The following is a 17,500-nucleotide window of genomic DNA, read 5'->3' as shown; positions in this document are numbered from 1 at the left end:
GTGTGGTTGGGTGGCTGGGTGTGGGTGTGTGTGTATGTGTATGTGTGTGTGGCTGGGTGTGTGTGTGTGTGGTTGGGTGGGTGGGTGTGTGTGTGTGTGTGTGTGTGTGGCTGGGTGGGTGTGTGTGTGTTTGTTTGTGTGTGTGTGGTTGGGTGGGTGGGTGTGGGTGTGTGTGTATGTGTATGTGTGTGTGTGGCTGGGTGTGTGTGTGTGTGTGTGGTTGGTGGGTGGGTGTGTGTGTGTGTGTGTGTGGCTGGGTGTGTGTTTGTGTGTGTGTGTGTGTATGTGTGTGGCTGGGTGTGTGTGTGTGTGTTTGTGTGTGTGTGTGGTTGGGTGGGTGGGTGTGGGTGTGGGTGTGTGTTTGTGTATGTGTGTGTGGCTGTGTGTGTGTGTGGCTGGGTGGGAGTGGTTGGGGAGGTATGGGGTAGGGTGTCTGCAGAGGGAGGGTCACGTGACCGTGTTGTTTCCCATCAGAATAATTTTGAGTGTTGAATGTTTTACTTTATTTATCTTCTCTTTTATGAGGGAAATGGAGCAAATGTTGGCTTAATGACCTGTGATTAGTAAAAGTTATCAGTTGGATAGATGGTGGATTTGTTAATTTGGTAATTAAACACTGTCGCGATGGTGGTGTTTGAATTAGTACAGCATGTCTGGAGTCCATTAGGGTTGTCTTTTAAATTCAAATTAATTTAAATTGCACTTTATTGATTGATTGATTGATTGATAGGGGTAGCATTGCCACCTCAACTTCAATCTCAACTAGGTTTCCTCTGGGGTCTCTGGTTTCTTCCTAAAAACAATCCAGTGAATGGTTTAGTGACTCTGAATTGCTGGTGGTGCGTGTGTGTGTGTGTGTGTGTGTGTGTGTTTGTGTGTGTGTGTGTGTGTGTTTGTGTGTGTGTGTTTGTGTGTGTCTGGGTTTGGCTTCCCATCCAAGATTTACTTCAGCGTCACACCCAGTGTTCCCAGTATAAGCTCCAGATCCATCACAACCCTTACCCGGATACAGCACTTACTGAAATAGTGTGTGAGTAAGTGAGTGAGTGAGTGAGTGAGGTAACAATGCTGAATCCTGATTGGTCAGCTTCTCACTATAGTAACTGGCAGCCAATCAAATGTGCTTTAACAAGGTAAGGTTTTATGATAGGTTGATGCCTGTAAAAACCCAGAATAGTGTCCTACTGTCAATTCTTTACAAATGGTGCAGTGCATTATGGGTATAGTGTACCTGTCACTGCACAGTCCTTAAAAGCCATAGTAGTCACTGCAATGCATTGTGGGATTTCCTGAGCGCACTGGATATTCTCCAACATACTTTCAGACATGACTGTGCCTTCTTTCTTGAAATTTGTCATGAAAACAGTGTTGTATCAGATTCAACAAAGGCAGAACGATACTCAATCCTGATTGGTGGGCCTCTCACCATAGCAACTGGCCACCAATCAAACGTGATTAACAGATGTGTGTTCATTTGATGTGCATCAGTGATGAATTTGTTAACTTTTTATAGCTAGTCTTTCAGTGCTCTGTGTTAGCAATGAACAGAGTCACCAATACCTGAGGGGTTGTCATGGCAACTACTAGATTTACCACATGACCATGTTATATGTTCATTTGGTGCATCAAAAAAAAAGAGAATCAGAAATCATAACATATTTAGAAAGAAATAACTTTTTTAGTCTAGTTCGTAGCTAGCTAGAGTTAGAAAAGCTACTAATGTAAATTAATATTAGCTAACACTGAAAGACTGTGTTAATCTCTAAACGCAAGATGATAAATTAAGCTATATTTACTATTACCTTGGCATCTTGTTTAGCATTTCCCATCTGTCCAGATTAACTCGTAAACTTCCTTCATTGCTATCTATGACTAATATGAAAAAGCCAGATTCTGATTTCTGGGGGCAGTCGTGGCCTAATGGATAGCGAGTCAGACTTGCAACCTGAAGGTGAACCTGAAGGTTGTGGGTTTGAGTCTCAGGCAGGGATTGTAGGTGGGGGGAGTGAATGACCACCCTCAATACCACGATGGAGGTGAGACCCTTGAGCAAGGCACCAAACCCCCAACTGCTCCCCAGGCGCTGCAGCAAAAAAGGCTGCCCACTGCTCTGGGGGTGTGTGTGTGTGCGCTCTTGGATGGGTTAAATGCAGAGCACAAATTGTGACTTGGCCACAAGTCACTTGACTTCACATTTCTTATGAAGCTCATGCATTTTAAATCTTACTGCACCAGAAAAACCTCACAATCCATAGACAAGCAGCTGCTGCGATTCTACTTGTAATTCTTTTAATTATTTATGTCAGAAAAGTGCGAGGCTTCCATCATCTCTGGAGCAAAAAAGAAAAAATTAAGAGAACTCTAGCATTTTAGGAAAAGCAATGACAGTGGGCTTCATTTATCAAGATGGACATTCATTTGCAGGAGTATTTACATAACAAATGTGGTATTAAAGAAAATCCAGCTAGTTGGGATGTTCGCTCCAGACTTCGTGTAAATTTCCGTATAAGGAGACTCACTAATGCAAACCTCGATTGTTGGCTTGATTCCAAATCGTATGATTGTTGATGAGTTTTTATTTATAGCAATTTTATATTAAATTATGCTGTCGAGTATAAATCACTTATTTTTTTCAATTTCATACCAATTTAATGAGCATTTTGTGAAACTCTGTCATTTCATATTAGTGAGGGGATCCATAAATGAAGCCATATAAGACTAGCCATTCAATTAGGACAAAATTAATGGCACCCTTTAACAGGAGGAAAGGCACACCACACTTAGGACATGCTCTTTCAGTCATTTAGTTGTCATTTTATTATTTCCAGCTCTCTGAGCTTTGCCTTTTATGGGGCATGGCTAAATGTAAATCAGCTGTACAGTGAACCTGCTTGGTAATTTACAACCTCCTTGGCATTTATCAACAGACAGGATTACAAAGAAAATCAGCTATATTTTTGTAAATCTGGTGGGAAATTGTAGTTCAGTTTAGTCTAGGAAAACATTTACATACAACTTCAAGCCAGTTGACATTGAAAAGCTGCAGTGTGACCTTCAGGAACTTCATTCTACCACCAGTAGAAATCCAGCAGTCAGTGAAACCTCACACAGCAGATTAAAAAAAGAAGAAATCACCAGTCCATGAAGGATTCAATAATTTAATTTTATTCTCATTCTTCTGGCTATTTCTAGCTCACCCCAGGTACTTCAACCAGCTCTCCACCGGATTAGACATGGTCGGCCTCGCTGCTGACTGGCTCACCTCCACCGCCAACACCAACATGTGAGTTCCTACCAAAAAAAGACCTTCTCTCAGATCTAAACTGAAAAGAATGGAAATGAAAGGCATCGACCCTGACCATCCTCCATCGCTCCCTTATCACCAGTACTCAGGGAAGAAAATTCAAATGAAATTAAAATGGAGTTTCATTGAAGCTAATCAAAATGGTAATATATTAAAAGCTGTAGATGTGACAGCTCTTTTCTTAATGAAGAAGGAAGAGGAAGGAATTTTATACTTCAAAAATTATATAAAATTGAAAAATTGATTGTGGGTTTTTTGTTCAGTAGCAGGTTTTAAAATGTAGTAATTCTGGATTCTGATTGGTCAAAAGTGTTGATTAATTTTCTATAACAAGAAAAAATCAAATGCAAATCGCAGGTTTATATTAATGCGGCCGTTCTGATTTATTTATTTTTTTTATATCTAAGTTATTTTTATAGTACTGCATAATTTGAACGTAATAATAAGCAGATTAAAAAAACATGTTAATTAAAATGAAAAAAAGTATAATCATTGACATAATCTATTTGCTCTAGTTGCAAATGAAAGAGATGTTAGTTGTTTTGTATATTTGCATTTCTTTAATCATTATTTTTATCTGAACAGACTTACATAAAATGAACAATTTATTCTGGGAAAAAGATTTCATGTATAGTAATTAATAATAAAGGGCAACTTGTGGTGGTTAGTAATTCTGTATATATTTGCACATGCCATTTTGCAGTCACAACACATCACATTTTATTAATACTGTATGTATTACTTTATTCATTGCATTACTACGTCATGACTTCAAATTAATTAAGTTGTTCCCACTACTTAAAAAACATCTTCCCATGTATTAATAAGTCATGGCCATTTATCATTATTATTATTATTATTATTATTATTATTATTATTATAAAGTAGAGATGTCAGCAATGGTACTCTGTACACAGTGCATCTTTCCTGACTGGGTCATGTGATGTGATGTACAGGTTTACTTATGAGGTGGCTCCTGTGTTTGTCCTGCTGGAATACGTCACGCTGAAGAAGATGAGAGAGATCATTGGTTGGGAAGATGGTCGAGGGGATGGCATCTTCTCACCAGGTAAGATTAACCCTGCCTTTTGACTGACACTGATATAGTATTTGTGTGTATTTTTGATAAAGCAGCTTTAATATTTCTATTTATATATAAAACATTAAACAGAGAACCTTACAGGAGTGCTTAGTAGTGTGCATCAGAAACGTATCCTCATGGTATTATAATTAGGTCAGGGTCTAAGAATATAATCAAGCTAAAACCCTGTTAGAGAGGAGTTAGTCCAGTGATTCAGTACACGAACAAAACATGTAAAGTTTCTTTGTTTCTTTTTTTTTTTTGTACTAGTGCTCATTATAGTTCTTGGTGAAGAACATCATATGTATTTTGGCCATATTTTACTGAATAATTCTTTGGTTGTGAGTTGAGATCGGTGGCTTTAGAATGCATAATAAAGGGGTCCAACTGAAAGCGTTTGCCCTATCATTGGGAGATCAAGAATCTTGCTGTTACACTGCCCTGTGATGCAGCATGAGCAACAGTTTGAAAAGGTGTGTTTGGCTAGCTTCATGTGTCTCAGGTGAATCATGTGATCGCCTTGACCATTTCCAGTTGTTAGCTCTAGTATGTCATACAGCCAGCTGTTGGGTGGGAATTGGCAGGTGACTGGTTAAAAAAAAAAACATAATGTGACATGCTCACTAGTGGCCAGTTTAGTACAATTGTAACAGCTGATGATGAAGACCTGTCAGAAATTGACCAAAGACAGCTGAAAACAAAGATCTGTTAGAAATTTTGGCTTAAAATCTCTTTGTTTGAGCATTGCTATGATGTTCAACTAAAATCCACCAATAGGACTGTGGCATAGGATGATGGCAAACTCAGGGGACAGCTACAAATACGGTAGTGGTGATGGCAAAACATGCTAATGAACACCCTCAAACTCACTTTGAAGAATGCGAGCTTGTTTTCTGCATGAGGATCATGCTGATTGATGATATCTGATATAAGGATCTTAATCATATAATCTGACTTGGAGAAAACATGTTATCACACAGTCTGTAGAATTCAGCCAATATTTTATCAGGATCTTCTCATACAGTCTAGAACCAGCTTTAGCTTGAAGACTCCCAGTGACTCAGCTGTTCATTTCACCTCCTGGCTTTCAGGACAGAAGGTTCTTGATGTACGTGTCCTTGTATCTTGATGGATCGTGGTGGAGCCATGGTCGAGTCGAGACATGCCTAGGCTTAAAGGGAGCTCAAATTTAAACAAAGACCAACATTAACTTGTGGTAATGTAATGGAGGGCACTGCAGTCATTTGTACAGGCAAACAGAAGATCATAGTTGCCTCAGTCCAGCTTGTGGACACTAATGTAATGTAATGCAAACAACATTTCATGCTCTGTTTCCCTAATCGCTGCAGTGCTACAGGACCTCATTAATATGTAAGACTCACTCGTAGCATGACAAAAATAAGCCGAGGAGAATCAGGCCAACGAAAGACACTGCAGTTGCAGCAGTTAGGAGAGTAACTCAGTGCAGTCTGGATGTGTGACTGAAATGCATCGTCTTCCTGCAGGTGGCGCCATTTCCAACATGTACGCCATGTTGCTGGCTCGCTACAAGATGTTTCCTGAAGTCAAAGAGAAAGGGATGTCATCAGTGCCCAAGCTGGTGGCCTTCACGTCCGAGCATGTACGGCCATTTTTATCTTGTTTTCATCTCTTTCTATTATTTAGTTCTTTATTTTGAGGATTCAGAGCACCATATCACGGTTAAAAAAATGTCAGCTTACAAGTGCAGCTGCTGATTTTTATTGTTGCCTTTTTGGAAAAAAAAAAAATGACATGCACTTTGCTAGTGCTTTTCACACCAGTGTAATGGAGGATAGCTCTATTTTGTGTAATGGTCTCTATAAACAGAGCCACACCACTTTAGCAGCACTCTCTTTATTAGTACTGCTGTGAAATGCCACAGTCAAAGTTAATCCTGACCTTCAGTGTAGCAGATAAGTGCACTAGCTGCCATTTCATTTGCACCAAATATATTTGTTGCCTTGCAAACACAATGCTCTAAAGCACAGGTGTCAAACCCATTTTAGGCCACATTACACTTCAAACACTCATCATGCGGCTTGTTGGTGAGAGAGGTCAGGGGAGAATAACCGGACAGGAAGGCTATAGTAACTCAAATAACCACTCTTTGCAACCATGGTGAGCTGAAAAGCATCTCAGAACGCAGTCAGTTAGTTTGATGTAACAGCTTCATCACAGATGTCTCAGCTATGATTAAAATCTGATCACTGTTTTTTCAGACCTGCGAGCAACTCACTTATTTACACTCTTCTCAGCTGCCTTTGCAATTCCTAAGAGTTTCACCACGTTATATTCTTTTAGCATTAAACACACTGGATTTTCTCCTTACCTCAGTACAGAAGTAGGAACTGGTCCATTTTTCTTGGAAAGCTTGGAAAAAAAAACACTTCTCTGTGACTGCAGATCATTAGATCATTTAATCAGTAGCTGAGTTTACGGCCCTGAGTTTATTGCTCTATTCTATTCTATCTTTCATCATTCTATTTTATTCTAATTTATTCTATACTACACTTTCTATAGTTTATTTCTTGCATCATTTTTTTCTATACTTTAGCTCTTTCATCATTCTATTCTATTCTATTCTATTCTATTCTATTCTTTCATCATTCTATTCCATGATATTTTATACTTTCTTTCTTTTGTCATTCTATTTGATTCTATTCTATTCTACACATTCTTACTATCATTATTCCATTCTATACATTATCTTTTTTTTGTCATTCTATTCTATTCTATTTTATTCTATTCTATTTGATTCTATTCTATTGTACACATTCTTACTATCATTATTCTATTCTATTCTATTCTATTCTATCATTTCTTTCTTTTGTCATTCTATTCTATATGTTCATTCTTTCATCATTCTATTCCATATTCTATTTCTTTCTTTCATCATTCTATCCTATACTTTATTTCTTTTGTTAGTCTTTTCTTTCTTTCTTTCTTTCTTTCTTTCTTCTTGAAACTCTGTGCCCACTTTTTTTTTCGAAAGAGATATGCAGCATCAGATTTTTAGCATCAGATTTTTAGCTTGTTATTGAAGATACGCAGATGATTAGCACATCTTGTCACTGACTGAGTTCGTGGCCCTGAGTTTATTGCTCTATAGCACTTCTTCTCTGGAATAACAGACAAGCTCTTTTTTCAACTCTTTCAGTGCAGTTGCAATGCAAATTCGGTCCACAAGACAATTTAAAATAGAGATTCTAATTTCATTTGGCTCATTTGGTAATTTTATTCATTTCTTTTATTGGTCTGGTCCTGGCCCACAGGCTGTAGGTTTGAGACCTAGACATGCTCTAGACTGCTGTAGCATTTGAACTCCTCTAACCTTTGACTAAAGTACTCTGTTCTTCATTTCAGAGTCACTTCTCGATCAAGAAGGGAGCTGCAGCTCTTGGAATAGGAACAGAGAGCGTGATTTGTATCAAAGCCGATGAGAGGTGAGTCTGGATATTCCATAGTGCTGTTTTTTGTGCATGGCTGGAGAATTGAGGAATACACTCACACATGTCTTAATGACAATCACACATGGCTGCGGCAGTAAAATGGTGCTTTTGTCTCTGACAGGGGAAAGCTGATCCCTTCTGACCTGGAGCGGAGGATAGTGGAGGCCAAGCAGAAGGTAATGAAAGTCTGACACACACACACACACACACACACACAAGCACACACCTATAGAAATGGATTAAGTCTGATTCATCAGTCTGCATTTTATCTGACCTTTACTAACTGACGTAATCTTCGGATCTGTTACACACGTTAATGTGGCCATAAAATCTAACTGACTTTCTTTTGTTTCTTTCTTTGTTTCTATTCTATTCTATTCTATTCCTTATTTTTAATCATTCTATTTCATTTATTCATCATTGCATTATATTCTCTTCTATTCAATTAAATTCTCTTCCTTTTCCTCATTCTATTCTATTCTATTCAATTTTCCTTTACCATTCTGTTCTATTCTATTCTGTCTTTTGTCATTCAATTCTATTCAATTTCCTTTCTTAATGATACGTCATTCTATTCTATTCTATTCTATTCTATTCTATTCTATTCTATTCTATTCTCTTTTTCATTTGTTTTCTTTTGTTATTCACTGAATTTTTGTTCTTTTTCATAATTTATTTCTTTATTTTGTTTCATCCTTCATCCTTTCTTTCTTTCTTTCTTTCTTTCTCAGGGTTATGTACCATTCTTTGTGAGTGCTACAGCTGGAACTACAGTGTACGGAGCATTTGATCCTCTGATTGCCATCTCAGACATCTGTAAGAAGTATAACATTTGGATGCACGTGGATGTGAGTACAAAGTTATGTAGCTGTTATTGGAATAGTGTTTGGATGTGGTGACCGTGTCCTGATGTGGTGACTGATGAGGCGACTGTGCTGATGTGGCGACTGTGCTGATGTGGTGATTGTGTGCTGATATGGCGACTGTGCTGATGTGGCGACTGTGCTGATGTGGTGATTGTGTGCTGATATGGCGACTGTGCTGATATGGCGACTGTGCTGATGTGGCGACTGTGCTGATGTGGCGACTTTGCTGATGTGGTGATCGTGTGCTGATATGGCGACTGTGCTGATGTGGTGATTGTGTGCTGATATGGCGACTGTGCTGATGTGACTTTTTGATGTGTTGACTGGGCACTAACATGTTGACTGTGCACTGATGTGGTGACTAGGGGCTGATGCAATGACTGTGTGCTTATGCGGTGACTGTGTGCTGATGTGGTGACTATTGTAATGCGGTGACTGTGTGCTGATGTGGTGACTATTGTAATGCGATGACTGTGTGCTGATGTGGTGATTGAGCTAATGTGGTGACTGTGTGCTGATGTGGTCACTGTGTTCTGATGTGGTGACTGTGTGCTGACGTGGTCACTGTGCTGATGTGGTGACTGTGTTCTGATGCGGTAACTGTGTGCTGATGTGGTGACTGTGTGCTGATGCAGTGACTGTGTGCTTATGTGGTGACTATTGTAATGCGATGACTGTGTGCTAATGTGGTGACTGTGTGCTGATGTGGTCACTGTGTTCTGATGTGGTGTCTGTGTGCTGACGTGGTCACTGTGCTGATGTGGTGACTGTGTGCTGATGTGGTCACTGTGCTGATGTGGTGACTGTGTGCTGATGTGGTCACTGTGCTGATGTGGTGACTGTGTGCAGATGTGGTCACTGTGCTGATGTGGTGACTGTGTGCTGATGTGGTGACTGTGTGCTGATGTGGTCACTGTGCTGATGTGGTGACTGTGTGCAGATGTGGCGACTGTGCTGATGTGACTGTGTTCTGATTTGGTGATTGTGTGCTGATATAGTGAATGTGTGCTAAAGTGGTGACTGTGTGCTAAAGTGGTGACTGTGTGCTGATGTGGTGACTGTGTGCTGATGTGGGGACTGTGCTGATGTAGTGATTGTGTGCTGATGTGGTGACTGGGTGCTGATGTCATGACTGTGTGTTGATGTGGTGACTGGGTGCTGATGTGGGGACTGTGCTGATGTAGTGATTGTGTGCTGATGTGGTGACTGTGCTGATGTGGTGACTGGGTGCTGATGTGGTGACTGTGTGCTGATGTAGTGATTGTGTGCTGATGTGGTGACTGGGTGCTGATGTCATGACTGTGTGTTGATGTGGTGACTGTGTGCTGATTTGGTGACTGTGTTCTGATGTGGTGACTGTGCTGATGTGGTCACTGTGTTCTGATGTGGTGAATGGGTGTTGATTTGGTGACTGTCTTCTGATGTGGTGACGGTGTGCTGATGTGGAGACTGTGTGCTGATGTGGAGACTGTGTGCTGATTTGGTGACTGTGCTGATGTGGTGACTGTGTTCTGATGTGGTGACTGGGTTCTGATGTGGTGACTGTGTGCTGATGCGGTGACTGTGTGCTGATGTGGTGACCAGGTTCTGATGTGGTGACTGTGAGCTGATTTGGTGACTGGGTGCTGATGTGGTGACTGATGTGGCGACTGTGCTGATTTGGTGACTTTGCACTGATGTGGTGACTGTGTTGATGCGATGAGTGGGTGATGTCGTGGCGACAGATGTGGTGATTATTCTGATGTGGTGACTGGGTGCTGTCATGGTGACTGATGTAATGACTGTGTGCTGATGCGGTGACTGGGTGCTGATTTGGTGACTGTGTTCTGATGTGGTGACTGTGTGATGATGTGGTGTCTGTGTGCTGATGTGGTGTCTGTGTGCTGATGTGGTGTCTGTGTGCTGATGTGGTGTCTGTGTCCTGATGTGGTGACTGTGTGCTGATGTGGTGTCTGTGTGCTGATGTGGTGTCTGTGTGCTGATGTGATGTCTGTGTCCTGATGTGGTGACTGTGTGCTGATGTGGTGACCGGGTGCTGATGTGGTGACTGTGTGCTGATGTGGTGTCTGTGTGCTGATGTAATGACTGTGTGCTGATGTGGTGTCTGTGTGCTGATGTGGTGTCTGTGTGCTGATGTGGTGTCTGTGTCCTGATGTGGTGACTGTGTGCTGATGTGGTGACTGTGTGCTGATGTGGTGTCTGTGTGCTGATGTGGTGTCTGTGTGCTGATGTGGTGACTGTGTGCTGATGGTGACTATGCTTATGAGGTGACTGTGTGATGATGTAATGATTGTGTGCTGATACAGTGACTGTGCTTATTCGGTGACAGAATGCTGATGTCATGACTGTGTGCTGATGTGGAGACTGTGTGCTGATGTGGTGAATGGGTGTTGATTTGGTGACTGTGTGTTGATGTGGTGACTGTGTGCTGATGTGGTGACTGTGTTCTGATGTGGTGACTGTGTGCTGATGTGGTGACTGTGTTCTGATGTGGTGACTGTGTTCTGATGTGGTGACTGTGTTCTGATGTGGTGACTGTGTGCTGATGCGGTGACTGGGTTCTGATGTGGTGACTGTGTGCTGATGCGGTGACTGGGTTCTGATGCGGTGACTGGGTGTTGATTTGGTGACTGTGTGCTGATGTGGTGACTGTATGCTTATGTGGTGACTGGGTGCTGATGTGGTGACTGATGTGGCGACTGTGCTGATTTGGTGACTTTGCACTGATGTGGTGACTGTGTTGATGTGGTGAGTGGGTGATGTCGTGGCGACTGATGTGGTGATTATTCTGATGTGGTGACTGGTTGCTGTCATGGTGACTAATTTGGTGACTGTGCTGATGCAGTGACTGGGTTCTGATGTGGTGACTGTGTGCTGATGTGGTGACTGTGCTGATGCGGTGACTGTGAGCTGATGTGGTGACTGTGTGCTGATGTGGTGACTGTGTGCTGATGTGACTTTTATGATGTGGTGACTGGGCATTGATGTGGGGACTGTGTGCTGATATGGTGACTGAGTGCTAACGTGGTGAATGTTCGCTGATGTGGTGACTGTGCTAATATGGTAACTGTGTGCTGATGTGTTGACTGGGCACTAACGTTGACTGCGCACTGATGTGGTGACTAGGTGCTGATGCAATGACTGTGTGCTGATGTGGTGACTGAGTGCTGATGCGGTGACTGTATTGTAATGCAATGACTGTGTGCTGATGCAGTCACTGTGTGCCGATGCGGTGATTGAGCTAACATGGTGACTGTGTGCTGATGTGACTGTGTGCTGAAGTGGTGACTGTGTGCTGATGTGGTGATTGTGTTGATGTGGTGACTGGGTGCTGTCGTGGTGACTGTGAAAGTGTGTCGATGTGGTGACTGCAGATGCAGCGATGGTGTGTTGATGTAGTGACTGTGCTGATGTGGTGACTGTGTGCTGATGTGGTGACGGTGTGCTGATGTAGTGACTGTGCTGATGCGGTGACTGGGTGCTGGTTTGAAGACTTTGTGCTGATGTGGTGACCGTGTGCTGATGTGGTGACTGTGTGCTGATGTGGTGACCAGGTTCTGATGTGGTGACTGTGTGCTGATGTGGTGACTGTGCTGATTTGAAGACTTTGTGCTGATATGGTGACTGCTGATTGACTGTGTGCTGAAGTGGTGACTATGTGCTGATGTGGTCACAGTGTGCAGATGTTGTGACCGTGCTGATGCCGTGATTGTACTGATTTGCCGACCGTGCTGATGTGGTGACTGTGTGCTGATGTGATCACTTTATGATGTGGTGTCTATGTTTTGAGAGTACATTTGATGTGCAGGCTTTGTGAAATGCTCCAACTGTGCTGTCACTGCTGGCTCATCATCACTGCATCACACTCTCTGCCAAATATCTACATCCTGTTGCATTCTCATGACCCTGAACTCAGCTCTGGTGACTGTTAAACAGATTCACATTCAGTGGAAAAAAAACCCTCAATATTACATTAAATCTTGGATTGTTTTGCATTGTCCTTGATGAAGAACACTCACCTCCTAGCTTAGTATAAATTCAGAAGGAAACCAAAATGCTTATCTCTCTTTGTTTTTGTGTTTTTTGTGGGGACATTTATAAAATAACGAGAAAGCATTGTAAAAGCACAGGTTGAAAATAAATAAATGAATAAATGAACAAAGGGGAAAAACACAAACAAACAAAAAAGAGATAGATAGATAGACAGATCGACAGATAGATAGATAGATAGATAGATAGATAGATAGATAGACACTAATATTGTTTCTGCTATATAGCTTGTTATTGGCTTTCATCGCAGATTGGAAGGCAGAATTTAAAAAAAAAAAAGCAAAAAAACCTGTCTGTTTTGACATCAGATAAATTATGACTTCAGCTATACAGAAATTGTATTATGATCAAATGCTGTTTCTAAAAATAAATATTTTTATTTATTACAAATAAAGTTGTTAATATAGTTTAATATTTTTTATTTGGGGTGAAATGATTGTTATAAATGACTCACCATGGAGGAATAATTAAATTTAATAGCTACCAATTACTAGCTATTACTCTTATTGTGTGTGTGTGTGTGTGTGTGTGTGTGTGCTCTATACTCTGGAGACCAATGAGATTAATAACAATTGTTTATTGCCTCATTTTACTGGTGAGGCAGGGCTTTGTGCCCTGTGGCCATTTCAGCAGTTGTGACCCATATACACACACACACACACACACACACACACACACACACACGTGCACGCACATAGTCATGGCTTTACATCAGCCAAGTGGTGGAATTGTTTATACATGGAATTATTTAAATGAAGAAAAAATGTCATTTCAAGCATTAAACCCTTTCATACTCTTTTTATGGCAAAGTTTACTTGGTTATTTAGGGAAAATCCAGGTTTAAGCCTTTGATTTTCTATTTTTTTACTTTATTTTTACATAATCTTCAAATTCATTTTCAAATTTCAAAGAGTGACTTTCAATTAACAATCTCTTAACACTTACTTTTCTAAGAATCAGCAGGTTGTGGAGTTTCACATATAAATATTGTTTAATATAATTATAGACAAATTTTTATTTTTATTTCTTAGGGGTAAGACTTCAGATTTTTTTAAAAAATCAGAACCCTAAGATATCGAATTTTAAAAATTCAAAACCCTAAATACAAATCCCAAAATTTCAATAAATTAAGTAGAGGCTTTCAGAGTGGTTTAACGCAGCATTTAGCCAATCACAGTCATCCGCCACACGCACACCATGCCTGTGATGGCAATCCTAGATGATTCACCTTTGACCAAATTCATAATTCATAAAATGATTTTTAATATTAGGATTTGTATTGAGGGTTCTGATTTTTTTTTAAATCTGACATCTTATACTTAGCAAGTCCAAAAAATAGGTAAACATGTAAATTTATTAAAGACAGTCCAGGAAAAACGTGATGTGTCTATAATTCGAAGATATGAAATTCATGTTTGAATACTTTCCTCAGCTTCCAAGCTCTATAGCAGACAGACCTGGAAAAGTTATACTGGGAATATATTGATATTATTTGGGGAAAATATATTGGGAAAAATTTTGGGTATTTTGTTGATAAAGTAAATATATGACACATTTCAGTTTTAAAACAATTGTTTTTAGACGTTCACTTATTTTCTGAAGAAATGCATCTTTTTATGAACTTTAAAAACTAGAATGAGACTGAAAAGTTCTGAAAAATCTTAATAAGTCCTGAAAATGATTTTTGTGAGCAAACGGCAAGAACAGTGCAAAAATAATAACATTAAACAAACAAACATATAAATAAATGAATCATTTCATTTATTGACTCATAAATTAGCATGCATTGGAGAACGTGTATAAGGGGATTAGTTTGTACTGAAACTGTCCTGAGCTGTGGACAGGAAGGCTAATGCATGCTGTGACCTTCAGACAGCACATTTGGGAGTTGAGGGTAGCGCTGTGTTAAGCAGTCTTGTTATCCGTGTGCTGGAGTGTGTTAACCTCCTGGGTTTTCGTCTGCAGGGCGCCTGGGGAGGGAGTATGCTCATGTCCCGGAAACACAGGTGGAAACTCAACGGAGTCGAGAGGTCAGAACTGCCTTCACTGCGTAGACCATACACTATAAATCATAAACTCTTCCCTACATTTACGACAGATACACACACACACACACACACATGCAGTCAATGGTGGATTAGTATTAGTGCATTTTATACCACAGTGCGGTGGATTTCTTGAACTTTCTATAGCAGTGGCTTGGACAGTATTTCCAGCTGTAACGTAAAGCACAGGTTTATATTAATGTACTAGTTCTAATATGTTATTGTTTCTATAGTAACAGCTCATTCAGGGACTTGTATTGCAGATGCTCAACATAATCAAACCATGATAATAAAAAACCTAAAAAAAAGTGTTGTTGTTTAAGAAAGAAAAACATATAAACATTGATATGCTGAAGATTTCTCTGAGGAGCTGTTTTTGTACCATTTCGTGGAAGGAGTCTCCAGTGTCAGTGCTTTGTAACAGCTTTGTTGCGAGTGCTGTAATGCAAGTGAGAACAGGAACTAACTTGTTTTGTGGAAAACGTTAAATGTAACTGTAAAAGGATAAAATTAGAAATTGTAATCTAATTATAAATTGCTGTGGTGTAAGAGGAATAAAACACTTCGGGACTGTTAAAGGAAAACATATGAATAATAATAATAATAAATCAGGACCCATTATTCCTTATTTCATTAAAATAGAAATTGAGCTTGGTTATATTCTTAAATAGAATTATTGTTGGTTAACCCTTTAATGAAAATTGTACATTTCGAGCTGAACTGTAAAGAACTATTTTTAGCAGAAGATCATCACTGACAGTGAAATTTAGTCCAGGACCAGGCTCTGATATTCTGTCGCTTTTAAACACGATTGGATTTGACATGAACGTTATCTTTATAGCTTACGTGTGTGGAATAAAAATCTGCATCACTGCAGTCTCGGGCCTCAGGGAGAAATCTGGCTTGATTTGCTGTCAAACGATTGATGTTGAGTTTCTCACCTCCTGAGAAGTCTTTGCCTGCGGCCGTGCAGCATGTTTAACCTCCGAGACTTTTAGGAGAACAAAAGCAATGCGTAATTCAACTCATGTGACAAGAAAACGTTTACTGTAAGCGTGTGAGTGGTGGACTATTTGTAGCTGGACACACGGGTTAATGGACTGACTTACACACTCTGAGCTGAAAGGATTTAAGATAAATCTAACCTTCAATTCTGATAATATTATTAATCTATATTAGGATTTTGCTGTAAGTCTTACATTCGTTGACATTTTGTTGTTTTGTCTATTAAACTCCAAAGAACCATGGGAAATTCCATGCTTTCTATCCTACTCCTTATAATTGAATATTATTATAATCATTTTGCGTATAATTACTGAATTATACTCCTTAGGGTTTGGAAATCTGAAGAGCAAAAGATAACAACACCATTTAACCATGAGTTTAATTCCATTCAATTTCATTTAATTCATTAGATTTCTTTAGTGGCATGACTAATATAATAATTAAAAGTCTTGCAAAAGCAACCCGAAAGATAATAATAATAATAATAATAATAATAATAATAAATCCACTAAAAAATTATTGAAAATTCAGTTGCATTTTCCAGATCTGGAACAATTTTGGAAAATAATACAAATAATAATAAAATGTCCATTAATTGTTGTTTTTTTTTTGTTGTTGTTTTTTTTTAGAAATATTTTAATATTTATTAATGTCTTTGACTCTCATGAGCACACAGAGAAAAATCCCAAATAGCTAAACTGGTTTGGGAATAATTTTTTTAATCTGGAATGTTGAATTCTCGTGAATATAAAAAGAAATTGAATTGAATTAAATGTTAAATGAGTCAAATTTGAAAGAGTTGTATCAAGTTTGATTTAATTAAATGAAAATCTAATGACATTGAACATGCTTTCCTGATGCACAGCTAGAAAACACTTCTCTTAGTATTTTGCACTTTGCACTTTCAGGGCGAACTCCATGACGTGGAACCCTCATAAGATGATGGCCGTGCCCCTGCAGTGCTCGGCTCTGCTCGTCAGAGAGGAGGTGAGGAGTGAGGCTTGGTTAAAATAAATAAATAAACGTCATTGCAACATCTCTCTTCTCTCCCTCTTCAGTGACTGTGTTTTATTTTGGTGGTTTATTTTCCCTCTGTGTTGTTGCTGCTGTGTTGCAGGGTTTGATGCAGAGCTGTAACCAGATGCAGGCGTGTTACCTGTTCCAGCAGGACAAACACTACGACCTGAGCTACGACACCGGAGACAAGGCGCTGCAGTGCGGACGCCACGTCGACATCTTCAAGCTCTGGCTCATGTGGCGAGCTAAGGTACAGACGTACAGCGAGATTTAGCCAGGGAGATCATTTCTTACAAACAAGATCAAAACTAGGTTAAAACTAGGTTCATCTGTTAGCTAGTTACTGAATGTTTTGCCGTTTAAAATTAGTTTTTTAAGTTTAAAAATAAAAAAATGGAAACCTATGTATAACTTACTCAACCTTCACACTACTAAGCAGCAAGTCATGTCTCTTGTTTTTTTTTAGTTCTAATAAGAAACTGCAGTAGCTATATATAGCTTCTAAAGCTAACACAAGCTATTAAATTATGTTCTAATCAGTGTAAAAATTAATTTTTTGATTTATGTTACATGCTAAATATTCTGGTAATACAAGCTACATCCCTAATTTGCATAGAACACAGAACTAATTCAAACGTCACTTTGTCTCTTGATAGAGTGAA

General features: G+C 39.5%; 1 protein-coding gene across 1 annotated transcript in view; it reads left to right on the top strand.

Moving 5' to 3' along the window:
• The window catches only part of gad2 (glutamate decarboxylase 2), a 32,914-nt gene that overhangs the window by 3,263 nt on the left and 12,151 nt on the right, over positions 1-17,500 (top strand). The window contains exons 5-13 of the mRNA XM_026944833.3: positions 3,193-3,283; positions 4,261-4,373; positions 5,891-6,006; positions 7,770-7,849; positions 7,977-8,031; positions 8,587-8,703; positions 14,737-14,801; positions 16,730-16,808; positions 16,939-17,088. Of these exons, the coding sequence (XP_026800634.2) occupies positions 3,193-3,283; positions 4,261-4,373; positions 5,891-6,006; positions 7,770-7,849; positions 7,977-8,031; positions 8,587-8,703; positions 14,737-14,801; positions 16,730-16,808; positions 16,939-17,088 (866 nt within the window). The remainder of the gene's footprint in view (positions 1-3,192; positions 3,284-4,260; positions 4,374-5,890; positions 6,007-7,769; positions 7,850-7,976; positions 8,032-8,586; positions 8,704-14,736; positions 14,802-16,729; positions 16,809-16,938; positions 17,089-17,500) is intronic.

Source organism: Pangasianodon hypophthalmus, chromosome 1 (genome assembly GCF_027358585.1).
Source record: "Pangasianodon hypophthalmus isolate fPanHyp1 chromosome 1, fPanHyp1.pri, whole genome shotgun sequence".
In the NCBI taxonomy this organism is placed as follows: Eukaryota; Metazoa; Chordata; class Actinopteri; order Siluriformes; family Pangasiidae; genus Pangasianodon; species Pangasianodon hypophthalmus.
The sequence above is the reverse complement of the archived record's forward strand: the minus strand, read 5'-3'. Positions and strand labels throughout refer to the sequence as shown.